The sequence below is a fragment of the Lacerta agilis genome, chromosome 2, assembly GCF_009819535.1.
Source record: "Lacerta agilis isolate rLacAgi1 chromosome 2, rLacAgi1.pri, whole genome shotgun sequence".
Lineage (NCBI taxonomy): Eukaryota > Metazoa > Chordata > Lepidosauria > Squamata > Lacertidae > Lacerta > Lacerta agilis.
The window spans coordinates 58,956,511-58,983,532 of NC_046313.1; the positions used below are offsets into that span (position 1 = coordinate 58,956,511).

The 27,022-nt window shown below is 42.0% G+C and overlaps 1 protein-coding gene across 2 annotated transcripts in view; it reads right to left on the minus strand.

Annotated features, from left to right (window-relative positions):
* Nucleotides 1–918: 918 nt before the first annotated feature.
* CSF1R (colony stimulating factor 1 receptor) overlaps nucleotides 919–27,022 on the minus strand; it is a 35,352-nt gene continuing 9,248 nt past the window's right edge. Inside the window, exons 3-23 of one of the 2 annotated variants that reach the window (XM_033140289.1) lie at nucleotides 24,060–24,311; nucleotides 22,157–22,429; nucleotides 21,067–21,200; nucleotides 19,696–19,861; nucleotides 17,700–17,889; nucleotides 17,248–17,363; nucleotides 16,495–16,612; nucleotides 15,931–16,121; nucleotides 15,146–15,252; nucleotides 14,476–14,602; nucleotides 13,849–13,953; nucleotides 13,142–13,252; nucleotides 12,339–12,504; nucleotides 11,335–11,417; nucleotides 10,061–10,173; nucleotides 7,700–7,822; nucleotides 7,269–7,380; nucleotides 6,596–6,695; nucleotides 5,105–5,210; nucleotides 3,630–3,767; nucleotides 919–3,036 (exon numbers count right to left, since the gene is read on the minus strand). In XM_033140289.1, coding sequence (XP_032996180.1) covers nucleotides 3,633–3,767; nucleotides 5,105–5,210; nucleotides 6,596–6,695; nucleotides 7,269–7,380; nucleotides 7,700–7,822; nucleotides 10,061–10,173; nucleotides 11,335–11,417; nucleotides 12,339–12,504; nucleotides 13,142–13,252; nucleotides 13,849–13,953; nucleotides 14,476–14,602; nucleotides 15,146–15,252; nucleotides 15,931–16,121; nucleotides 16,495–16,612; nucleotides 17,248–17,363; nucleotides 17,700–17,889; nucleotides 19,696–19,861; nucleotides 21,067–21,200; nucleotides 22,157–22,429; nucleotides 24,060–24,311 — 2,828 coding nt within the window. In that variant the 3' untranslated portion in view covers nucleotides 919–3,036; nucleotides 3,630–3,632. Of the gene's footprint in view, nucleotides 3,037–3,629; nucleotides 3,768–5,104; nucleotides 5,211–6,595; nucleotides 6,696–7,268; nucleotides 7,381–7,699; nucleotides 7,825–10,060; nucleotides 10,174–11,334; nucleotides 11,418–12,338; nucleotides 12,505–13,141; nucleotides 13,253–13,848; nucleotides 13,954–14,475; nucleotides 14,603–15,145; nucleotides 15,253–15,930; nucleotides 16,122–16,494; nucleotides 16,613–17,247; nucleotides 17,364–17,699; nucleotides 17,890–19,695; nucleotides 19,862–21,066; nucleotides 21,201–22,156; nucleotides 22,430–24,059; nucleotides 24,312–27,022 lie in introns of those variants that run through there. The other variant, XR_004425968.1, reaches the window with a different exon arrangement.

Here is a 27,022-nt window from a genome sequence, read left to right on the forward strand (position 1 = left end):
ATGTTAAGATTAATTTCAAACATCGGTTGAAACAGTATTGAGATGTGTAGAACATTGCAGAAGCTACATAATGATGCTTTATCAACTTAGTTATGGGTGGCTAAAGACTTGGGGTGGGGCATAGGTTATCAGGGGGGGAACACATGTATTACTATTACATTTATGCCCCACCTTGCCTATAAGCAGCTCAAGGTGGCATGAATGGTTCTTTTGCTGTGCCCATTTTATTTTCACAACAGCTCTTAAGAGGTAGGCTAGGATGAATGAGTGGCTGGCTCAAGGTCACCCATGTGAGCTTCATGCGATGAAGATTTTAAACTGGGTCACCGCAGTCCTGATCTGAAACTCTAGCTCTGAGGTTCCGACACAGCACCTGTGAGTACTAAGGCATTCAGAGACCTGCCAGAGCACCAGAGCAATTTCTTGAATCACCTTCAGGGCAGATTATAGATTACAGTGTTGACATAGTCCAAGTTTATCTTCACTCTCCCCCATGTTGTCTGCTTCGGCCCTCCTACCATTTTGTAGCGGGGAGACTTGAAAAAGAAAGAGAGAGCGGTCTTCTTTGTAGTTGATGTCCAGTTAGAAGGGACAACAGTTTAATTGGACACCAGAGAGAAGAGAATATAGTTCTAACTGGGTGGTATCAGCAAGGGGACATATTACCTAAAGCTTTAGGTAATGCTCAATTAGTGTAGAAGCTCATAGAATTGGGCATTTTTGTGCCTGCTTTGTCTTTAAACAAACCTGTACTTTACATGGTTCAGAAGTAAGTACATTAGCTGAGGCATGGTTTTTTTGGGAGTATCAGAACTATTCTCAAACTCGATTTATTATTATTTATTACACATTATTTAAAAATGCCCTTATGAAAGAAATCGTATTGTTAGCTAGGAAAAAAATGAAACAACTACAGAGTTCTAATTACTTTGCTTAATCAAATTGTTTTATTTTGAATGGCAGTTAAATGTGAACATACTGATTTATGTAATTAGAAGAATGGTTTCATTTGGAAACTCAACACATAGCAGTTAACTATTTAAAAGCAATCTTGCAGCCACTGAATGGTGGTAGTTTGTGCTGGAAAACTATCTGGCTAGTTCTTATCCAGTAAAAGAGATGCTCCTTTTTCATTTACACAAGGCTTCAAAGATAGGTGCTTAGCAAAGCTAGTAAGCTTTACGTAAAACTCAAGTCATTGGCTTGCAAAATATTATGAAAATCATTATGAAGCTGCTCCTTTCTAGTTTTGGTTTTTTAAACTGCAGGGTATGTAAAAATAACAAAGTAATACATAAAACAGTTGTCGTGACAATTCGTGTATGCAAGCAGTACAAATTCACATTTGCTACAGTTACAAAACCAATGAAAGTACTTGACTTATTGGAGAACGTGAGTTAGATGCTTCAGATGAGACTGCCCATCTATTCTGCAGCAGATTAACAATATTTTTTTCATATTTCAGAAAAAAATATCGAACGTCAGTAGTCTTAATATAAAATTGCCTGAGATTTGCTTACCCGTTTGTAACCCAAAAACTAACACATTGCAACAATTTATTTCAGTACATTAATGGCATCCTGCAGTGTAAAACACCCAGGGCAGCTTACATATTAACACAAATGCAATAATATCTCAGTGTTATAAACTACAGAGCAACAATGCCAAAGAGTGATAAAATTCAGAAAAATAAAACAATTGATTACAACCAGTTGAGCTGAGTGTTTGCCTCAATAAACGTTACTTTCTATTGCTGCAATGCCCTTTATATATATATATATATATGATGTTAGAAACACAAAGTTTTAGATGCAAATATTGGAGAGCTCTAATTTTGCTTTATTTTCAAATTTCTCTAATTTTACTAATATTGTTGGTCCCTAAGGACAAAGCCTCCAGCAATGGTGATCTGTGTTTGCTATAGTAAATGTAGGGACTTCATTAGCTACTGGTATGTTCCAGTCACTAATAAAACCCAGTCTTTCCTAAAGGAGAACATTTCACAATTTCTTAACTCTCACATTAAAATCACTGGGTACTATTTAGGTCATTTCCGGTCTTGTTGATCTGTTCCATTCCAAGCCATTCACATTCAGTTTCTATTATTTCAATGCTTGCTGTCACAGATTTAATAACTTGCTTTCTAATACTGTTGCAAATTATTCCCAATGTACTACATTCCCTAGCTTATTGCTGCTTCTTGTTTCGTTTGAATTACCAAGTAAGAATGAATTAAGCCTTGTATGTTTTCTCTCCATTAACCAAAAATTGTCAAATATTCTTAAAAATTACCAGTTTCTAAAAACTAGAAAAACTGATTAAACATTCAGCTACGATGATGGCTGCAATTATCTCTGGGTCCAATATTAAACAATATTGACTAAGGCTTGGCCAAAATACCCTCCCTTCCTTTTTTGTGACACCACCTGTCCCCTGAAGGTGGTAGTGGGAATGTTAATGACTTTGGGGGGGTGTGTGTGTGTGTGTGTGTGTGTGTGTGTGTGTGGACAAGTTCTCAGAACTTTCCAATGAGGCAGTTGCTTATGTTTCAGATTGGTTGGTTTATAAATGGGGAGAGAGATCCTCAACAGCTCGGTGGCAGTCCCTTCGTATTTGGGAATGACATAACATTTACCACCTCATCTTTGTAGGTAAGGTCACCCATGCTGAACACTCTGATCCCTACTGCAAGCTTAATCGAGTTTAGGTCACAGCACTAAATTTTCACATATTGTCTCTGAAATAAAAAACAGTCATTTAAATCAGTTGAGCAAGAGAGGTTGCAATCCTGTATCGACTTACCTGGGAGTAAGCCCCATTGAACTTCATTACAGCTGTGTAGACATGTATAGAACTGCACTGTAAGTCACTCATTAGTAATGTGTTTTAAATCTAAAGCTTCGCTAATAGATTGGCTATATTACTAAAAATCACAGTTTAATACTTAAATTTTTGTTTGCTCGATTAGCACATGGTACAATGGTAATCCCAAGTGAGAGAAAGAGTTGCTGTTACTTTCTTGTTTGAAGTTCTTATCTGTGGAGAAATAGAGAGAACCTTTCTTCCAGCTGAGATGTGACTTCACAGATGGTGAATGGTTATGATTCTTTTCCCACCCTGACCCAGAGTCAAATTGGATAGGATCTGTCCATTTCCTTTTGACTAACCTTTTCAAGGTGGTATTCTTTCCCAGGAAGAAGTCAAGCTAGGGAAAGGAGCCCATTTTAAACTCATATACTGATGGATGAGCAGTGAAAGGTACACGAGATATAGAAAACTTGGTTTTAAAGTCCACATTCCCCATTCTCTCACTCTTACAAGCACACTTCTATGAAGACTGGTGCTTACTGGCTATGGCAATCTGCTGACTTTATACGATGATTCTGCCCAAGATACCTGCATGCTCTAAGCTAAGCTTGATAAAAATTGGAAACCAGTTACAAGTAGCGGGGGGTGGGGTGGGGTTATGTGTAATGCTTCATGTCTTGAAGTCTGCTGCCAATGCAGTGCAAGGCTACAGCCCACCAGTTACATATGGCTTTCTGGTATGAAATGCTCCCAGAGGGATAGCTGTGTGAGAACTACATTTCAGTTGAAATCGAACCAACAAGTAGGGTGCAGTTGTATACCCTTTAACAGAACTGGTAATTGTTGCTGTTCAGAAGGAGTTGGATGCTCTCTCCAGTGTCACAAGATTCATCTTCACAATAGCTGGAAGGCTCACATCCGCTGTCTTCTTCAGCGCTGGTTGGCAAGTTTGTGTAACCCTTCACAGCAAGGGGGGAAAAACCCACAAACTTTAGTGCCTGGAGTATATAATCTGAAGAGAAAGCCTTAACAATTGTATTCAGGAAAATACAGCATTAAAAAAGAAGCTCCTAAACAATTTGATGCGTCTTGATCCCTCTTCAGCCATTTGGAAAGCATGTTAACAATTGAGGTGGAAAGGAGGTGAGTGTGCTAGGCTCTACCTCCCTGTCACTATTCCAGTCACCTTAAGACTCATGGAGGGTAACCCTCCACGAAGGAAGGAAACCCCCACCCCCTTCACAAAGTTGCCACCCATGACTTGGAAGGTGACTGCAGTGGTCACTGGGAGACAGCTGCTTTCTATAGCTTCTCATGTATTATGGTTTCCAAACACCTGAACACGGCATTAATCCCCTTTTGATTTTGCCAGTGACAAGTGCCATTTTAGTGCCATTTACGGAGCTGGGGAACCTCTCTCCCAGACCTGATTAGACCTGGTAGACTTCTGAGGTTCGCGTGCCCACTTTTCCTGGACTTGCTGGAAACTTCCCAACCCCTCCAAAAAAGCAAGCCACAAGTGAAAGGGAGAAACTTCCTTTGCAGCAGTGGCCTGAAGTTTCAGTGCCCTGACATAAGATGTAAAGGGACTCACAAATGGGTGGCTCTGCCCACCTGACAGTGTCACTCAGAGGGGATTGGGCCACTTCTTCTGGACGTGGTCTGCTGGCTGCAGCCTGTTCCTCACCCCTGTTCTGCTATTTGATGCCTGTCTTGACATCCTGCTGGGATAGCTCAGTCGACAGAGCATGAGACTTTTAATCTCAGGGTTGTGGGTTTAAGCCCCACGTTGGGCAAAAGATTCCTACATTGCAGAGGATTGGATTAGATTACCTATGTGGTCCCAACTCTATGATTCTATGACTGTGTAGGATGGCTAGATGGGTAGCTTGCAGCTCTCCAGATGTTGTTGGACTCCAATATGGCCAATGCTCAGGAATACTGGGAGTGATAGTCCAGCAATTTATGGAGGACCACAAGATCCTTATCCCTGACCAATTAGGTCAATGGGTTAAATTAATCTGGGTGTAAATTGGATTATATACTGTGGCCAGTGTAATGTATATAGTGCAATCTATGCCTTGAGGGGAAGGGGGGAGGGGTAACAAACGTTCTGCAAATAATGAAGTAGTATGAGAAATCCCAGAATATTTTTAGGGGGGTGCAATTTCTACCAGACATAATACAAATGCATTTATGTGAAAATATAAGGAAAGACACAGTTACTGAAGAAACAGATCATTCAGGTATGAACTACCTTCACCTTGCTTTTTTACTGGTCATTTTAGCATCTCACCTGTTCCTTACTGGTATCCAGTTGCTTCTGAAGGAAAGTAGAAATCTGACTGAAGGTCGGCCGCTGAGTGGGCTCCATGTTCCAGCATGCAGTCATGATGTTGTACCTGGATTGGAGGGGGGGGATCTGCTTATTACCCATTCAGCAGCAACTTGTAGTATTCAGTGTAAAAGCAACTGAAATAATTGCAAGTCTGTGATCATTCCCAAAGGCTAAATGCAGATCCTATAATGATGCCCAACCTGGTGACAACAGAATAAATGTTGTAAGGAGGGAGCTGCTGCCCAAGATAGGAAAAGAGGTATTAAGGAAACACCTAACTACTTTAAATGACTTCAAATCTCCAGGGCCTGATGAACTGCATCCAAGGGTACTAAAGGAGCTTGTGGATGTAATTTCAGAGCCTTTATTATCTTTGAGAATTCTTGGAGAACAGGTGAGGTCCCTACAGACTGGAGGTGGCCAAATGACCCCAACTTCAAAAGGGGGGGGGGGAATGAAGGCCCAGGTAACTACCGACTGCTGAGCTGGACATCGATACCAGAGAACAAATAATTCAACTGTCAGTCTGTGAGCATTAAGAAAAAGATGCTGTGATTACTAAGGCCCAGCATGGGTTTCTCAAAAATAAGTCATGCCAGACCAATCTGATTTTTTTTAATGGAATTACAAACTTGGTGGATCAGGGAAATGCTGTAGACATAGTGTATATTGATTTCAGTAAGGCTTTTGACAAAGTCCCCCAAGGAAGCTAGTAAAATGCGGGTTGAACAAGGTAACTGTTAGGTGGATTTGTAGCTGGTTGACTGACTGAACCCAAAGAGTACTCATTAATGGTTCCTTGTCATCCTGGAAAAAAGTGACAAGTGGGGTGCCACAAGGTTCTGTTCTGGGTCTGTTGCTGTTCAGCAACTTTATAAATGACTTGGATGAAGGAATTGAGGGGATGTTCATCAAATTTGCAGATGATGCCAAACTGAGAGGGGAAGCTAATGCCGCAGAAGACAAAATCAGAATTCAAAATGACCTTTGATTGGAGAACTGGGTGCAAGCTAACAAAATGAATTTCTATAGGGACAAATGTAAGGTTCTGCACTTAGGCAGGAAGAACCAGATGCACAAATATAGGATGCAGGACACCTGGTTTACTAGCAGTACATGTGAAAAGGATCTTGGGGTCTTGGTCGATCACAAGCTTAACATGAGTCAACAGTGTAATATAGCAGCAAAAAAAGCTAATGCTACTCTAGGATACATCAACAGAAGTACAGTGGTACCTCGGGTTAAGAACTAAAGTGCCTAAATCTTGGCCTGTCACCGAACACAACTTTGTGAGCTGTGAAATGCATCTGAAACACCTTGGTGGAATTACAGCAGCAACATGCAGTATGCTCATCAAAGAAAACTCTGGAACAAACTTCCGTCACTTCCTTGTAATGCTTGTTTGTGTCGCCCAGTTACAGTGGAGATTTCTGAAATCCGTGTACTTACATATCCTCTGGTGCAAACTCAGGTCTGCCCATATGGTATCCTTGTTTTACCAGGCTGTAAAACTTGCTGTTCACTTTCATGCCAGGATAAGGGCTCCTGCCTATAGAGATAAGAAGCAGCACAACAGACTACGGTCACCATGCTGTTCTCATGTTGCTTTCCTGCAGGACTTACTCCTGATTCTTAGGTCGTTGGCTGAAGGTACTCCTATGTGAACTCCTTAACTGTGTGGGAGCACTGAAGGAATGGCTGGTGAGGAGGGAGGAAAAGTGGGGGGAATAAGTGTGTAACTCTAAAGGCCTTTGGGTTATTGAAGCGATTTTGGTACTCTGCTGCAGAAGTCAGAAGTACTGTAACATGTAATGCCTCTGACTACGGCAGGCCCTACATCAAGTGAAAGCCAAGATTATGGCATTGGCTCTCTATAGATCTGGGCCCTGTTAGGTACCTGAGGTCATCCCCCAATTTCTGGTGCCAACGAAACTTTTAAGTAGTCTAATACGACTTTTCCCCAAAGGCCCGAGGTTTCTTATGGCAATGTATGGCGTTGAAGAATCATTGCTACAGTCAGTAGTGACCTAATTTCCAAATTATGCTTTCCCCCAAGCCCCATTTCTGATCTAAAGCCTTTCCATATAGGAAGTTGGGGATGGACAAACACATCATTGCCTACCTAGGGAGAATATCTCCCAGAGAAGGATGCCGTAAGACCACACATCACTCTGTACTGTGTAGACACATTCGAAGATGCTCTCGGGTGCCATCCACTTCACTGGCAGGCGAGCCTGGAATTACAAAATATTTTATTTAGAGAGGAAACAGCCTGTGATATAGATATACAGATATTGTGCCATTGCTTTCCAGTAGATTTTGCTCAGTAGCCTCTGCCAGAATTTACATAATGCAGCACTTGTCCCGCTGACAAAGAACACAAACACACTCAAAAATTTCCCATGTTTGTGACCCCAACATTTCCAGGTGAGGGCGGAAGAGTTCAGTGTTCAAAACCCCAGAAAGCTACCGTCAGCAATAGAGGAATCAATGGTCTGACTGTAAACCAGTTTCCTGTGTACCCAGTGCTCATTTGCCATCCCCGTTACTTACATTGCCTTTAACAACATAGTTAGCATCATTCATGATGTCTCTGGCCAGGCCAAAGTCGCAGATCTTTGCCACTCGTCCATCAGCCACTAGCACATTTCTTGCTGCCAAATCTCTGTGGATGCACTAGATTAAACAGATAGGAAGGGGGAGAAATAACTTACCAGTTTTTCTTGATCTTCCTGACTTATTTTAACATACGGCCATAGAGAAATACAGGTTGAGCATAATGGACTCAACCCAATTTGTGCTTGTGCCTGTTCATCCTGGTGGCCTTCAGCATGGTCTCAGCAGCATGATGCAGACATCCGGGCTGCATTAGTGAGACTACAGGCTACAGTTGCTTTCCTCAACCTCACGTCCTCAAGAGTGTTTTGATCTACAACTTCCATAAGCTCTAGCCAGCATAGTCAATAGCCAGGGCTGATGGGAGCTGTTGTCAAAAATATCTTAAGGCTTGGAGATGGCTGGGCTAGAGTATTTGTTTTGGCTTTCTTATTCTCACTCCACTGGTGCCCTATGGAATTCCAATAGTTAGTATGAACTTCCCGCCATCGGTGATACAGGTAGGAAGATGCTGTACTTTGGACGCAGCATGTAAAGGACTGGTCGTGAGACACTGCTGACACCTCCGCGAAGAATAGAGCGCATGACAAAACTAACCATTTCATTAAGCCACTACAGAAGTAGTTATGCCTGAACCAGCCTTGATAATCATTTGCATTGATTTAGGTTAAAACAGTCTTAGTGCTTAGGGCATCCAGGTAATTGGATAATTATAGCCCATGTTTCCCTTTCCTGTAATGTCAAGGTTAAACACTCCAACAGCATTAATTATCTAATGCTTGTAAAACCTTTTCAAGCTACAGAATGCCGCATATGGAGTGTATAGCTCTTACACAATCTCCCTGCTGTACAAGCTTAAAAGGTAGGGAGGTACCCTTTTGTGGAAGCCTGTGTGTGCGGCACATTACAGTATGTGCTGTGATGAGCAGCCAGTGAGATTGCGCTCACTAATTATATTTATAACATGGTGGGTCAGAAGCCCCAACCGTCACTTTCAGTTCCTTATTCCTGGAATGGGAGGCATAAAGAACACCCTAAATCTTCTAAATCTATAGCTTTGAGCTCAAACCACTAAACAAATGTGAACATTCAAATAGAAAAAGTATGTTAAAAAATGGTAGTACTTCTGCTGGTTGGAAAAGAGGGGACGGCACAAGCTGAAAAATAGATTTCATGTACAGCATCCATATGTATATGCAGGTACAGATTGGGGTAGGCAGCACAGATTCCCTCCCCTAATTTCATGCAAGGGGCAAGCAGGGGAATCAAAGGGGAAGGAGTGCCCCACTTGCCAGCATCTTTCCCTCCTGACAGATGATCCCCATGAGAAACCAGCCCTGGGCAGAGAAATGGTTCCCCACCATATAGAAACCATATATAGCCATAAGTATTCAAGGAGGACTGGATACTGTTTATTGCCTATATGGAAAAGTATTATAATCAAACAATCAATTTAGCAGGATGGTAAGATTTCCAGCAGTGTAAGAAATAACCTAAGTTTACAAAAGTAGTTGCGATAGACAGGGTGAACCAAGACAACGTGAGAAAAAGAGGAGATAAGAGGAACCATGGAAAGGGGATGGGAAGTCGGTTAAGGAATAATTATTTGCTATGTTAACAATGCCACTTCTTATTTACTTTAGAGCTTCTCTTCTGTTAGCATTGTTTCAGTTTTAAGTTTTGTTTGATATGGAATGCAAATTAATAAATAATAATAATAATATATTTAAGATGCTGTAATAATAAATTTCACTTGTGCAAAAGCAGGTTCTTAATCTAAGAAACACTTCAGACTACCTCACACAACTGAATGTTCCTCCATGTTAACAACAACCTTCCGCACAGAAAACTAGCTGCTGGGGGAAGGGGAACTTAGCCTTCTCCCTGCCGTACTAGTAAGTTTTTTTGGGAGTCGGTGGGCGGGTGTTATATGGGATTTATTTTAATAAAGAAACATTCAATCACGTGAACCCCTACCAACGGTGTGAAATGGTACAGCCTTGACACAAGCTTATCACCTCACTGAGAACTAAGCCTTTGGGATGTTCTTTTGTTTCTTTCAGACTTCAGCCCTATGCGTTCATTATTCAAGGGTAGCAGGCAGGGTATACTTATGTACAGAGCAGGGTGGGGTTCCAACTGCTGCACATATGTAGAGTAAAAGTTGGGCCAAGGCCTTTTGTTTAGGATGCAAGTCAGTTTCCTGCATAGTAATGGAAAACGACGCCTTGGTTTCTGCATAACTGATCCTGAAAACATTTTCTAAAGAGAACTATGTTCAGGGGAGCGTGCACTCACATTTTTTGAAGCAAGAAAAGCCATTCCCTGGGCCACCTGGTTGGAGAAATGCAGCAAGTCATACAGGTCGAGAGGATGGCCGTCCATGTCTTCTCCTGACACTGAGCTCCTCCCTGGAATGGGGAAAACTCATGGTGAATAACAAAGGGCAACTCTACCACAGGATGAAGTCAACGTTCAAGCTAACTGAACCATATCTCCAATATAGGGAGATGAATGAAGTCTAGAAATGGGAACAGTAACACAGAACCAGGTTAACAGGTAAGCATCTTGAGAAAGAAAAGAGCGATCACTTGAATTTGAAACTTCCAGTGTACAATGAAGGTGCAATCCTATATACACTTTCCTAAGATTAAGTCACACTGAACTCAGATGAGCTTGCTTTTGACTATATAATTGAACTGGAAGTCTGCTAGTAGGAACAGAATTGGTGGCCCAGTTCTATTTGTTCAATACAATTGGCTTATACTGTATGTGCAAGCTGTTCCCAGTCCCTACAACTAATAGGACTGCTTTGTTCGGTACAAAATATATGCACATGGCATTTATGATGCTAACCTGTGTAATGATGTGTGTAGTTGTGGTTGCAGAATATACTGAAGTCGGAAACATGAATGGACTGAGCATTTGTTTGCATTTATTTTCCATGCAAGAGCTGCAATTCCTATTTTAAACACATAGATGTGCTTAGCAATGCTTCTCATGTGATCTTTGTACATGGGAGCTGAGTTCCAGTTACAAAAAGCAATGTGTCATTCTGTTAATTGGTGTTCAAATTCTGCATTTAGAATCGCAAATTTAAAAAATAAAATTAGAATCTGTCCTTACAGGATTTCATGGTGATTAATTAAAAAACTGCATATCTAAAAATGTAGTTCCCCATAATAATTCACATTTTGGCTAATTTATTTGAATTTCGGCACAAAATGTTGCTGTGAGGGTTGTGATCCTGAAAACTATGCACATTCAAGCAGCTGTAATAGTGGACAATCAAAGTCTGGTGTAAAAATTTAGGATGCAATGAACAAAGAGAGAATACACAAATTGTGCCAATGTTGGATGGTATCAGCAGACTTTTTTATACATCTCTCAGTCCAACCTGTAAGGCCTATTGTGAAAAGAAAGGAGATGCTACATTGAGCTCCCTTCTGTTATTTTTTTTATGTAATAAACAAATCATCATACCAAAATACTGGCAAAAACTGAAAACCTCAGCAGCAGGAACTACCTCCTCCGGAATTAATAATTGAAAGCATCATTCCTTGCTTATTTACCATTTGGTGGCATAGAGCCTGATGCTGTTACTGGTCTCATTTCCAAATAACTGTCCAAACACTGGGTACCGATTCCACTGTCACTGCATCAATGGAAACAGAGAAAGAAAAATTTGTTAACAATCTAATCTCTGCATCATATCTAACACCCTGAATAACAAATCATGTAGATAATGGAGGAGCGCTAAAGGCGCAAAGCTGTAATTTTACTTAAGTTCCAAACCAATTGATGCTGGCTATTGTCATGAACTTAGCTTTAGATGCATTATTAAAACTTTAAAGTCGTATAACAAACTGCCCCCAATCTATTAATAACTTCAAATGGGGCCTCTCAACTCTATCAAATGCTTTCTCAGTGTCCTTTTAAAAAAAACACGCTGTAGGGACTTCCTCACATATTACCACATTGCTAATAATATTAAGTATGTCATTATTTGAAATGGTGTAAGTGTGTGAGGAATTCGTTTAGGGTGGGACAAAGCCCATGAATGTAAGCGAAAAATATGATTGGCAGGCGTCCTGGTACCAGGCATCAATCCCTTTGTCTCTTTCCAACAAGCACTATATTTCTTGAGCTAATCTCCTGTGTGTTGTGGCATTTCAAGAAGGGAGAGCAGTCGTATGTGGGATAGAAGGTGCTGAAGAATGTGGGTACCAGCCCTTATCACCTGTAAATAAAGCTTCTGGTCAACTTCCTTCATGCCACAAAGCCCTTTTAAAGATGGAGTAGGCCATTCCATTGGACAAAAACGTAAGGCCCTTGGCCATGTTGTCTGGTTCCTAGAATAAAGTACTCAGATCAAGTGGCCACTATCTCTCTCACACTATATGAAACATGAGCTAATTACCTTGTGCACAAATCCTAGTCATGAAAGCTTAGCAAGATTACTCTTGCTGTCATTGACTTCTCAGATGAGGACTGTATTGTAAAGGTATGCTAGGTTGGAAATTCGCCCTTTCGGGTTTTAGCCCTCTGTTGAATCTATACTGGTTTGGATTCTTACCTCCGGATGTATTTCTTCCCAAGGTACATGTTTTTATAGTCTGCTGCCATGCTATCAAGAGAAGACTCAAATGTTAAATCCTGGATTATGAGACACTCTGCTTTCTTTCGCAGGAAATTCAGCAAGTCCCCATAAGGACAATACTCAGTGATGACAAATACAGGGCCTGAAAAAGAAGAAATAAAACTGATCAGAAAGTGGCATCATTGTACTCTGTTTCTGCTAGGTAGCAGCTTAGTCTGACTGATCAACACTAACTATTTCAGTTTAGAGGATTTTGGTTTTTGTAGCAGAGTGCCACACAGGGCTTCCACCTTGTTTTTAACTCAAAGCAGGATGTGCATCACCCCATTCCCTCCAGATTTCTTTACCACTCAAAATTACCTATTCAAGCTGGATTGCACCATTTCAGAGGGGAGTGGAGGGAATTGAATGCTCTGTTCCTGTAAAATGATTCCTTATAGATAGAAAGCCACCTGGAGAAGCTTCATGTAAAATTGACATGCATGGGGGTTTTTTTGCTTTAAAAATCTTTGAATTTTTTTTATACCAGGAAAATTCAACCTGCAAGCCAAAGTGGTACAATATAGCAAAAACTGCATATCATGATTTTACTGACTCTGTGTAGTTCCACTCTCAGGTGTGCCAGCATTCTCAAAGCAAAAATGTTTATTCTTGTCATGATTGTGATACTGACTTGAAAATCTATGACTCTTCCATTATGGGGAAATATTGCTGAAAAGAATGAAACCAAAGGAATGAGAATGGTGGGGACTGTAGTGGCGCCAGAGACCGCTTCTTACCTCCATGTGTACATGCTCCCAGCAGGTTGACGATGTTGTCATGGTGACCTAAATGGCTCATGATCTTCAGTTCTGACATGAGGGCTTCTTGCTCATCAGTATGTGCTGTTGCTGAAACCAGAAATGAAACTACCGTAGTTGTATTCAAACTCTTATGCAGGTTCTTGTGAAAATGCACAGCGTTTTTGTGCAAATTTCTCCTGTTTTACACACATTTTTCAAAAGCAACTTTGCCTAATGTATACTCTTCTTTTCTTTTGCAAGGCAGGTTTCCATAATATAATGCATTTTTGTATGTTGTTTTCATTAATATATGCATTTATATGCATATACTTAGAATATAATCACTTTTGTGTACATTACCGGTACTTGGCTGGAGAACTGCATTGCGAAATTAAGGTAAGTGCACACTTCAAAAACTGGCTGTGTTTCACATTGCTTCATAAAGTATGTATTAGGTTAAGTTCACCTATAAATGCACATTGAATTGTTACCCCCCCCAATCCCAACTAGTCACCTAGGATCAGTATGTCCAGTTCTTAAACTGAAATATACATATAGTATCATGAGAAGGACTTGCTTCTTGCTCCTTACTTACATCACCCCCCAATTTATTACAATGTTGAAGCTGGTTTTCAATTTGCAGGCCTTTAGAATGATTATTACCTAGTGAGCACTGGCAAAGGACTGCTTTAACCAGCACTTACATTTAAGCATTTTCACAGCCACCTTCAGGACAGAATCTTCCTTCCCAAGTCCAAAAGCAGTGGCCTCAACCACCTTTCCAAAAGCTCCAGCTCCAAGGGTCTTTCCTGTGAAAGCAAATATGGTGTTTAGAAGCATAACAGAATCAGGAGGAGGATTTTTGATACTGATTCAGTGATCTTTATGTGTGCGTGTGTGTCCGTGTCTGTCCCACATGCACATATCCTCGAGAGCAGACAAGTACCGGTAATATCTCCTAAAGTTCAATAAGCCACAGCAGGCTATGAGAAGGTTTGCAGTCAACAACATGAGCAGTTTCTGTGCCTTGCACAGTTCAATGTCATTTCTTTTTTATTTGTAGTCCAGATTTCTCCGCTTCTGATTTTTCTGATCTTTTCATTGAGACCTATCAGTCAGTAGCTGCCATGGGATGCCATTTTGCTCATTCTGCAAAATCCCAAGAATTATGACGAGGGGGGGGGGGGAATTGTGCAGTCCTTCACACAGTATAGGCAGGATAGTATTATGCAACTGCTGTGTATCAATTCAATAATTTGGAGTGTCCACAAATGTAGATAAACAGGATGACTTACTACTACCAGAGCAAGTGTACAAGGATTACTCCTCACCAAATTGCAGGTTGTTCCTGGGAAATTCCCATTTCTCATTGTAAGGAAGCTGGGTGGGATCAATAAAAGTGTAATTGTTTCCCTCACAGGCCTCAATGATCTTCCAACGGACTTGGTACTTTGGTTTCTGCAAGGAAAAATTAACCATGCATCAGAAAAGCATTGTTCAATAGCATTTTAGCACTTCAGCATATTATCTGGAAAATAAGTCTCACTGAATTTAGTGGGTCTTAAATGTCAACTAGACATACATTGGATTGGCCTGCTAAACTCCCAGCAGCCTCCTCCATAGATGTTGCGACTGTTATAATTTAAGTTTGAAGATGCCCATAAATTTTACTAAATGAGGCCTCCATACTAAAATCAAACACATGGCATACAGTCCCAGTTTGATTAAGGATGCAGTTTTGTCAAATTTGGGTGGGTTGGAAGGCTGTAGTTTGCTTTAATTGGGTCAATATGCCCCTTCACAATTTAGCTTGGGTTATTTTTATTCCACTATGACACTAAGGTTTAAAAATCTTTCCATCAGCAGGGTCTTCTCCTGTACTGCATTTTGAGACAGAGCCATTTTAGACATGAAGAGTGACAGCAGTAGAGCTGCTTTCAACCTCTGGACCTCTTCACTGGCTACTTTTCTTTCCACACAGACCACAAACACCCATCTGACCTGTTTATACTTGTAGAGTAGGAAGATGATACACAGAAGCAGCAAAAACATCGTCCCAGCACATGCAAGAAGAATTGGTTTGGGGAATTCGCTCAGGGGTTCAGATGCTGCAGGAGGGAAATAAAATAAAAGTTTGTAGTGCATCAGTCATTCCTGAACATTCATGAGAACTATGCTATCGGATCAAACACAACATTAGAGCAAGAGAGATACCTGGTTTCCTCCCTGCTTTGCTATATAAAACAAAGACTGATACCCAGTGATAGCAAAGCTGATTTACAGAGCAATCCCACCCCCTAACTAGGAGCAGCAGAGTGAAAAGGTGCAGCAGAACCACTGCCACATCCAAAGTCCTGCGGCTTGCTCCAGCTTGGGCAGAACGGGTGTGTATGGGTGTATAGGTGCACACACTTGCACAACATTTCTGACATTTGTTTGCTTGCTTGTTTCTTTATGTAATTTCTTTCCCACGCTTCAATACAGATGATCTCAGGACAGATAACAACAACAATACAATTAAAAAATGACAAAGCACATTAAATTAAAACAGTGGAATTATCAAGCAGCAAATTCACCCGTGTGTTCCAGAGGTACTTGAAATGCCTGTCAGAGGGGAAGGGCCTGGTGCCAAACGATGTACAATGCTGGTGCCAGGCCAACCTCAAGGGGCAGAATCACATAGGAGCCCCCTTCATATTAGAGTAATTGCAGCCACAACCAGGATTTAGTGAGATGAAAGGTAAAACGCTAGTTCTTAGTGAACAAGATGCTCAGATTTGTCTCACCTATGTACCGAACCGATGGACCGAAACTGGATCCATTCCCCATGTTATTAATTGCTAGGCAGCAGTATGTCACGTTGTGCAGCATCTCATCAATTTTGAGGATGCTCTTTGATGTCACTCTTCCAAAGGGAATTTCTTGCGTTATCTCTGGGCTGGTGTCTTTCATAAGCAGTATTCCACCTTGGTCACATCTGCCAGACAGCCGAAGATGATGGAGATATTAATATGCTCATAGAATTTTGTCTGCTTTATCTGTTACTTTATTTATTGGCTTCTAAATTCTGCTCTATGAAGGATTGAGCTGTGTTCAGGTAGATTCACTGGACTGCCAGGCCTTTGACCTTAGGATCAGTGCGGCATTCACTTGGGACAGACCCAATAAATAATAATTATAATTTATTACTTATACCCTGCCCATCTGGCCGAGCCTCCCCAGCCACACTGGGCAGCTTCCAACAGGATTTTTTTAAAAAAACAATAAAAGATCAAAGATTAAAAACTTCCCTAGTGAACTCAGTAGTTTTACTTCTGGAAACTGTAAGGCTATGCTATAACTTATCTCACCTGTCTGGATGAAGATTGCGAGGCAATTCATACCACTCAATGTGTGGAGCAGGATAACCACTGGCTTCGCACCAAAGGCTGCCAGAGCTGTTGTCCATCAGTTTAGCTGTAGGGGAAGCTGAATAGCAAAGGCAAAAGAGCTGTTAGGTATAGCAGCCATGACCTGGAAAAGCTGTCTGCAGACAAACGCCAGCTCCCTCGGCCTGAAAGCGGAGATGAGGGCCACACCCAATAGTCAAATTCAACTGGACTTAACCATCCAGGGGTCCTTTATCTTTTTACCTAAACTACCATTCCCAGGATTCTTGGGGGGCGGGCGGGCGCTTTAAATGTATGGTGCATATGCAGTCTTCATTTTCCACCCCATGCTTAACATAGGCAACATGAGAAATTGCATCATGAAATAATATCTAGTGAAACTTGGCGTATGGGAAAATGGGTAGCATGTAAGGGTAATGTGTGAGGTTTTACAATTGGGCAAGAATAACCAGCTGCACAAATATAAGGTGGGAGGACACACCTGGCTTGCTAGTAGTACATGGGAAAAGGATCTAGAGGTCTTAGTAGACCACAAGCTTAACATGAGTTACCAGTGTGATGCAGCAGCAGCAGCAACAACAAAAATGCTATTCTAGGCTGTGCTAGCAGAAGTATAGCGTCCAGAGCAAGGGAAGTAATAGAACCTTCTAACATTTACAATCCTTCTGAACATAGACATAACATTGGAAGAACTGAGGTGGACGGAGCACTTACTTTTCACTGAGATGTTGAAGGTGATGGATGCGTTGGCTTCACCATTATCTGCAAAAAATGTGTATATTCCACCATTCTTTTGCTCCATCCGGTTCAGTTTGAGCGTATTGTTGTACCTTTCACCAAAAAAAAAAAAAGAACAAATGGGTAGGGTCGTTTCAGAAGCAATCAGAATGGAAACCTCTCAAATAGAAGCCAGAGATAATTTTGCATTATCTATGGACAGGTGTTGTTAGATTTCATAAATATTCTATGTAGAAGCAAGAAAGAAGGCATTGCTCATATCATACCTTAGGTCAAGAGTGGGAAACTTTTGGTCCTCAAGATGATAGAACTACAACCCTCATCAGCCCCAGCAAGCTTGGCCAATGGAGGAGTTCTGTGCATCCCTCGTGTGATTAATTTATAGTTTGGAAAGTCAATTAGGAAAAAGCAGGCACATTCTTTCTTACCTGTTGTTGCCAGAAGTCATTTCCACATTGAGTGGGAAATTCTCAGAGCTTCTTGATGGGTTCATGTATGTCCATCTCTGTGTGTGAGGTCTAGGATAAGCCTCAATGAGCACATGCAGGTTCAGGCTGCTGTGCAAATTTCTCTCTTGGCTTCTGTTCTGTATGGTGGAGAAATGCACATAGCCACTCTCTGAAAAGAAAATGAATGAATGAAGATGTTGCACAGAGGAATTTTTTGTTTTTTTTTAAACCTTTCTCCTAGGAGAAAAGGTTGGGGCACAACTAGTATCAGTGTGGTTTTTCCCTTGTGATACCTGCATGGAATTTGGCAACTTGAATAATCACAGTAATTGGACCTCCACATAGCAAAGCAGCAGTCTTCCAATGCCATAATCAAACTGCTTAATGCAGGGATGGAGAAGCATAGGCCTATGGGCCAAATGTGGTCTTACAGGCTTCCTTGTCTGGGACTCTCCCTAAGCCATGCCACTCCCCAGGCCACATATAACCTGTAATATTCAGGTATGGGTCTCAGTGGAAGTGAAGATGGTCCAGGAAGGCATAAATGATGGACCAGAAAGGCAAGAAGATGATTCATCCTTTTGTCTTCTGCCTGGATGAGAGCTCGAGATGGGTGAATTAAGCCTGCAATATTGAAGTCAAAAGGACATGGAGGCCTGAGTTATTCTCTGTAGGAAATTGTGGTGGTATTTCACCTAGAAATCTGGTGGGGAGCAGTGAACTTGGGGACATATGTTGGGTTATGTATTGAATCCATTGTTCTCATGTTAACCCAAAGCTCCTTTCTTAAACGCTTCCTGAAACAAAGCCCAGCTTAGGCACTCATTTGAATGTGTGCATTATCACCAGACAACACCTTTCATTTGAACAGCAGAAATCAGTCTGTAAGTGTGCAATGATCATAAAATCATAGAATTGTAGAGTTGGAAGGGAAACAGAGGGCCATCTAGTCCAACCACCTACAATGCAGGAATCAGAAACCTTTGCCCAGATTGAACTTGTAGGGCAGGATCAACACAGACCTCCTTTATTTGACTTAGGTTTGTTTTCGTATTAAAACTGGGTGAGCTGTATCATTGGGCTGCTGGGTTGCGAATGATGTTGAGAACTGGGCCCATTAGATATGAACAAGCTTTGCAGCATTTTATTTATTGTGGGGCATATCAGTAACTTTAAATGTTGGTGGCAAATAGTGAGTAAGTGTGATCAAGTGGGAACAAATTGGTAGGATCAGAAAATATAGAATCCAGGGAGTAAAAATTACAGAGAATTAGGTTGCAGCTGAAGTACCATAGAAGTGGAAGCTGTGGTTAACAATGAATGGAAATATGAGACTTGGAAAAATCAGCTGTTTTGCAGTCTAATTTTTAAAAATCTGCTTACAAAAACTTGGATAACTTAGAATGATCAAAACAAAATAGAAAATTCTTTTAAGTAGCACCTTAGAGACCAACTGTGTTTGTTCTTGGTATGAGCTTTCGTGTGCATGCACACTTCTTCAGAAGATCACAATGAGTTTTTAGGGGGTGCAGAGAATGTGCTACATTTAGTCTGGAAAAATGCTACAAGTAGTTATATTGATTAATTAACCAGGATTTTAAAAGGAAAAGAGAAATTGTAAATAAAAAGGGTGGGTTGTGATTCTACCATTGTGTCTCTCCCTGAATTCATTAACAAACTTCTTTCTGCTCCTTATAACATTGCGCATACTGAAAAACATAGTAATTTCTGCCCTTGTGCTTCATTTCCTTCATCAAGAGACTAGGACACCAAATAGATGCAAGACTTTCTCAAGGCACTGAAAAACATTCTATGAAATTCTTTTAATGCGTTGCTGCTTTCATTGTGTTAAATGAAGGATGATAGCTTCATTACTAAATTGGGATCCCAGTTTGATTCCCAGTGAAACCTCAGTGGGGAAAAGCAGAACCCCAAGGCTCATTTTCCCAGGCTGTGTACATCAAGATTTTCTCACCTATCACCCGGAGGGTGGCTGAAGAATTACTAGTTCCTGCGGAATTGGTTCCCAAGCAAGTATATTCCCCAGTGTCTTCTAGCCGTACTGCTGGAATGGACAGGGTGTGGTCTGTGAAGTATTTTCTAGAGGTCACATTATAACCTTCCATTGGAAACAAGCTGACCTGTAAGCCAGGAAAGTTAGAAATGATGGCATATTTTGCATACAAGTTATTGTTTTAGTTGTCACCATCCTCACTTTAATTCATCCCATTTCATTAGTGCCCATCCTAGACCCAGTGTTGCTCCATCATCACCCAAAGGATTAGACCTAAATCATAAAGTAAATATACACAGTAGGGTATTTGTTTGTGCTTATGCCTTTTCCTAGAGAATGGCAATGGCAGTATTCACCTAAATAAGTGCACAAGCAAATTCTACTTCCCCAAATGGCTGACACCAACAGTTTCATAGAGTTGATAAATATTACAGGGGGTGGGGGAATGGATCCCTGCAGGACCCCACAGCACAACTGCCAAGGGGCTGAGCAGAAATTTCCCATTCCTACTATCTCAGCCTTGTAGGTAGGAACACAACCACAGCAATACTGTGGCCCAACTTCCAACCCCGAGAGTTGGTCTAGCAGGAGGATAGCATGTTTGATGGTATCAACATCTACTGAGAGATCAAAGAGGTGGAGCAGGATTGCACACACACACACACACACACACACACACGTGTCCTTCTCTCAATGCACGTGATCATTCAGGGCAGCAAAAGCCACTTGGGTGCAAAGACTAAGTCTGAATCCAACCTGAATCTAGATAAGAGCTTTCCAAACTTTTCATGTTGGTGACACACTTTATAGACATGCATCATTTTGTGACACAGTAATTCAGTCTTACTAGCAAACCGGCGGGCTGCCTGCTCCCTTTCCAGCCCTGGGAGGAGTGTGGGGAGCATTTGTGCAACACACTGCAGCCAACACACTAATGTGTCGTGACGCACAGTTTGGAAAGCTCTGGTCCAGATAACTAGCTTCTTCCAAGTGCACCTGAACCTAATCGCCACAAAAGGGAATATTCATAACTAGGCAATAATGACCATACACTTTTGTGTCTAGTGAGAGCTTTTTGAGTAGCGGGCATACCACCACCTCATTTAGCGTGGCTGACCCTACTCCATCCTTCAAGAAAGCATTCACCACTCCACAGACTCAATTGTGAGTTCAGTTCCATAAAACTCTTAAGGTTTATGCTCAGCAAAGACATATGACATCCAGTTTAAAGTCGTGCATGAATTAGCTCGTGCCACCAAATCTCTGTTATCTCAGATCTTTGCTATTTCAGCCATATCAGACAGTTCCCACTACCTTTTAAAAATTACTTACAATTGCAGTGGAAGGATAGGTCCACTTTGCCTCATAGGAATGGGAACGGGAACTTATTCTGCAGGTGATATTGAAAAGTTCTCCTCGTAGTCTCACATGATCTTTCATTTTAATTGTGACAGATAAGGTGCTTGCTAAATCAAACAAAAGAAAAGAAGTATGCCAATTAGCTACAGACAGTGAAGAAAAGGCGTTTCCCTGCGCTGCTCTGGTTCGCCACAAGCGGCTTAGTCATGCTGGCCACATGACCCGGAAGCTGTACGCCAGCTCCCTCGGCCAATAAAGTGAGATGAGCACCGCAACCCCAGAGTCGTCCGCAACTGGACCTAATGGTCAGGGGTCCCTTTACCGTTAAGTGAAGTAACAAGCAACATTTTCAGATCTGTCAAGATTTCTTCAGCTTGTGCCATCGTTTTTTGACTGTGTGACCCACTTTTTTAAACCATGAATTCTAAGTCAGCCCTGTTGCCTAAGAGCTGGCAAAGCAAAAATGCAGTGCCCTTCGACTTCAGCTGGCATAAGCAGAGTGGATGCGGATGTGGCAGCAGCTATGCTATTCTATGAAGTTCTGCCACTGCTGGCTAGGAGTTGGTTTGCCATCACTGCTGTTTATAATTTGTGGCATTTATTGTGTGTTGCACAAAGTTGCATGCTCAGGCACTAGTCAGTATTCGCAAAAGTGCCAATTTTGATGGATAGCTAAGTTTTGGTTCATACATTGTTCCAGACAATGCAAACTAGCTAATTTCATATTAAAATGTGAACTGAGCCAAATTTTTCTCCCATCTTTAGCACGGATCCAGTACAATGCAGCAAGAAAAGGATGTGGAGTCTGGATGCAAATAGGGATTGACATTAAAATCCTTGCTCAGACATGAAAGTTGCATCGTGCCCTTGAAGTCACCATAGTTTAGCCTCACCCAATGTTCAAAACTGTTGTAAGAGGAAACAAGAGGTGACCTTTAGCACCCTTCTAGCACTGTGCTATCAGAATAACTACACCAGCAACTTAGAAATACCTCACCCCACCCTGGTCCCCACCACTGCTGCTATTGTGGCACCACTGTAGAAAGAGCAACTGCAAACCTACCTTCAACAATAAGGCCTATTTTTCGTGAATCCACCCACTGTCCTTGCACAAGGGCACGGCACTTGTAGAAGTTTTTATCACTCATGTTTACTCTGTGCATACGTATTCCCTCTTGAGCGCTGAAAGAGAATCCAGAGGAGATGTTGTGCGAATCCGTCCACAGGGTAACATTGCTTGCCAATTCTGGGTTAGCGATCAAGCATGGCAGCACCGCATCCTCACCTTCTGTCACTCTAATGAAGTTTTTAAGAAGACACCAGGCTGAGCTGCGATCTGTGGAGGGCGGGGAGGGGGGAGAGAAGGGTCAGAAATCAATTGTGAAGCTGAGGCCAGTATTTAGCAGATGTGTGTGCAGCAACTTGGAATACATTAGAAGCAACTGGAAGCAATGGCAACTACCTAGTCCCTCATGCCTACCGGTAGTTACCTGGGAAAATGACCCTAACTGAGTTTAGGTATCCTCTGCTATATACCCACCTAGCAATGTTCATGTATATAGCTGAGCCAATTGGTTGAAAATTTGAAATAAGAATGGCACCATTTTACACACATTCATTGTACAACCTCTGTCTCTGGGGCGTAAGCCTGGGCAGAGTGTCTGGAGGTCCTGGGCTGCCCAGACAATAAGATCCTTCCTCTTGGCCTTATGGATGTGGTCCCAAGGAAAGGAAAGCAATACATCTGGCACCAGTTTGGAGAGCCAGTTTGGTGTAGTGGTTAAGAGCGGCAGACTCGTAATCTGGGGAACCGGGTTCGTGTCTGCACTCCTCCACATGCAGCTGCTGGGTGACCTTGGGCTAGTCACACTTCTTTGAAGTCTCTCAGCCCCACTCACCTCACAGAGTGTTTGTTGTGGGGGAGGAAGGGAAAGGAGAATGTTAGCCGCTTTGAGACTCCTTCGGGTAGTAAAAAGCGGGATATCAAATCCAAACTCTTCTTCTTCTCTTCTTCAGCTTGGCGGCAGGAGTTGCCAGAAGGAGGCATACAAGATGCCACCCAACCACCTTAAAGACTCCACTCCAGATTTGTGTAGAGTTTACTCCTTAGTCTTTTCTTCTCCAGATGATGTCCCACAAAGCAGCAGGTACAGATTTTTCCTCAGGGTTTGCTCCCAAAGCCTTTCTCACTCCAAAGTGAGTGCAGTCGCAAGGCAGGGGAGGTTTAGGATCAGAGTTTTCATTCTTTCCAGGTTGATGAGCCCCATCTGCCCCTCACTTCCCTCTACAGCACATGCAGAAACTGCCTTCTTGACTGTTGGATTCACTATTGGTCTGTCTTCATGTGCAAGGGAAGTCCCTAACTCACCGAGACCCATCAGCTACCCTCACCTGGTTTAGCCAGCCAGATGAAGCCATTCCTGAGGTGTGGCCGCTGTCACATGCTGACAGCTTCTAGGAGCCACAGGTGAGAGCTGAGTGCAGGGGGACCAAAGATGAATCAACTACCCAGAAGGAGCACGTCGTGTCCCCCACCAGACATACTGCCCCTCTCCAACACATGCAGTTAATCCACAATATTAACAAACATACAGATGGAGAGAGTTGGACCCCACTCACGAATCCAGGCCTTCTATGCTCCTCTACCATCCATTTGTTATGGTAACCTGCAGAGATCCATGCATCGAGGGAAACATCTATAGAGGGGAGCCTGCTGTATAGATACAGCTTCAAATCATGAGGAGAGACTATGCCTGTACAGCCAGCTGGCTGCAAAGGGGTGGGGGACAGAGGGATGTTTCTAGGAGAAACTGCCTCACTTTTCCTTTTCAAACTGTTGTTAGCTGCATGGAGTCAGTGCCCCCAAAGGGTTTCCCTAAGTGCATAGCCCTTGTTTGGTATTTTGGAAGCATAGAGTGGGAACAGAGAGTGAAACTGAATGAAGTAAAATAGAAAAGTCTGATTACCTTTCACACAGAGAGATACAGATGCTGTTTCCTCACTGGTACGGTTAACATAAGCACACTGGTAGCTTTTCATTTCCTTGTAACTGGCCTTGGGTATATAGAGGGTGCCATTGGTGTACATCATGATGTTAGACTCATTCTTTATGCCGACCCACTCCACGCTAGAATTCCCGGAGCAAAGCAACCTTACCGGGTCTCCCTTGTCCACAATCACAGTGGGGAGATTAGGGCTGATGGTAGGAGAGGCTGAACCTAGAAAGAAGAAAGAGTGAGCAGCCTGTGTACCTTCAGGTACCATTGGCAAATCTTTTTATAATTTATTTATTAAATTAAATTTGTTAGTCACTTTATCTTGCCCAAGGCAACCCAAAGCAACTTGCAACCAAACAACTTGCACCCATTAGTTCTGAAATGAGTAAAATAAATGAAGCCAACAGTGAGCACTATGACTTCTTTGCCTTGCCAGACTGCAGCCCAGATAAGACTCTGGTACTCTGAAAAATATCCATAGGGTATGCAAACACAATCCTCTGTATTCTCCTAGCAGCTCTTCCTGAATGGGCCAGCTGTACGCACTCATCCTCTGGCATGTGCAGTATAGTCAGAAGTATCATTGCATGGATCGTGGCAAGACAGAAACAGAAAGATATTCAGTACTCCTAGATTAATCAACGGTGTCAGTTAACTGCATTGCCGCAGTTGCCTTGTGAATCACAGGTTTTAATTCCAAATGGCTGAAAGTCAGGGGTTTTGTCTACTGGGGCTTCTGTGTGCTATGGTTTTTCACAATTGGATCTACATTGGGGTGGGAAGAACTCCTGCACCTTTAACAGTTGTGCTGAAGGGAGAGTGAAAGGTGCAGGAGGCCTATCCTCTTTTCCACCTGGCCACCCAAGCCCCAGATGCCAGCTTTCTTATTAAGGATCCAAACTGGCTTCTTCCTCAGGTTGAATCAAATGGGAGGGGAAAGAAAGAACGGAGCATCTTCAGGCTTTTGCTGTGGCTAAAGCCAATTGCTTTTTTTTTTTTTTTGCAGCGTCAGCAAGTTCTTTTGACCGCTGTTCATATTTATAATACAAGGATGAGGAAGTGAGAAGTGAATCAGCGTCTCAAATGTGCTGAGGAAGGCATTGCGAATAATAATTGCGGGGAGACAGACTCTGAAGTGCCCTTCAGTAACAGAGGAAACACATTGAAGATGGTTGTCTCTGCGCTGGGCTCTGTGGCTCCTCTCCCTTCTTCCCTTCTTCCCGCTCCTCACCGCTGCCGTTTAACCCCTTGGTATTGTTGTTCTTCCACTTCTGCTTTTTTCACTTTACTCCAGATTGAAAACAAGCGCAAGATTACTATGTCAAATGCCCCTGTCACATTCGTGGCAGTCCACTGAAAACAAATTCTGGCTTTCTTTCAATGTTAGGTTAAAAAAGTAAAATAAGAAAACACTTGGGTCATGGAAGTGTGTTAGCTCTGATTCAAATGATGTCAACATGGCATCATAGTTCTGCATTTAGCTTCTGCAAAATAAAGTTTTGTGCCAGGGTTGCAGGGCACACTCCTAGGAGCTTTAAGTTGTAGCTGAATCGCAGTAAGTCCCACAGATCTGAATGGGACTTGCTTCTGATTAGAGATGTATAGGGTTGTGCTGTTAGTCAAGTAATTGATTAAACTCTTGGTTAAAATTGCATACACTCTCATATAGATAAACCAACATAACTGTAATTATTAGAGCAATAAACCTTATTCAAAAATATGTGGGAGGAGCAATAAGCAGAATGGGACATACAGGGTGAGTCCTTTAAAAGAGGCACTGTGGATACAGAGTACACATGTTCCATGGGGCCTTTTTTAAAAGACTCACCCTGTATTACCTTATTTGGTGGACATATTGTTATGCATAAAAAAACTAGAAGATGGTAGTTGTTTATTCCCTTGACTTCTGACGGGAGGGCGTTCCACAGGGCGGGCGCCACTACCGAGAAGGCCCTCTGCCTGGTTCCCTGTAGTTTTGCTTCTCGCAGTGAGGGAGAAGCAAAACTACAGGGATAGTAGTATAGTAGATAGTAATAATATAGAATATAATTCTATATTGAATATACATTAGTCTCACTTCATATACAAAAGCTACCTATGATATAGAAAATAAAATCATTTTCTGTTTTAAAACACCTAAATTAACACAAAAGAATTGCCTTCTTTCAACTATTAGTTGCTTGGGGAATTTAAACGCTCCTGTATACCTGAAGGAGCGTCTCCACCCCCATCATTCAGCCCGGACACTGAGATCCAGCGCCGAGGGCCTTCTGGCGGTTCCCTCACTGCGAGAAGCAAAACTACAGGGAACCAGGCAGAGGGCCTTCTCGGTAGTGGCGCCCGCCCTGTGGAACGCCCTCCCGTCAGAAGTCAAGGGAATAAACAACTACCTGACATTCAGAAAACACCTAAAGGCAGCCCTGTTTAGGGAAGTTTTTAATTTGTGACTCTGTATTGTATTTTGATATTTGTTGGAGGCCGCCCAGAGTGGCTGGGGAGACCCGGCCAGATGGGCGGGGTATAAATAATAAATTATTATTATTATTATTAGAATAATAACAGAAATACTGAAGCATGAAGTTCCCTTAGATCCATTTTTGTTATTCCTGAACATTATGTCACCTATCATAAAGAAAGAACATAACAGCTGTTAACAGCTGCAATAATGTTATTGGCTCAAAATCGGAAACTTACATTACTCCCTTCTTGGAAAGAATAGCTTAATAAAGTCTGGGATTGATAGCTGCAAGTGAATATTGAAATAAATTATGAGAAAACTAGTTGCCCTATTTACAATGTTGTCAAGAAGATAATGACCTTTCGCAAAAAGCAAATTCAAATAGGTTTTTGTTTTTATTTTAGAAGAAATACTGCAGCAAGTCCTATATTCTTGCAGAATATTATGATCTGAAGTCTTTCTTTCTGGAGCAGTT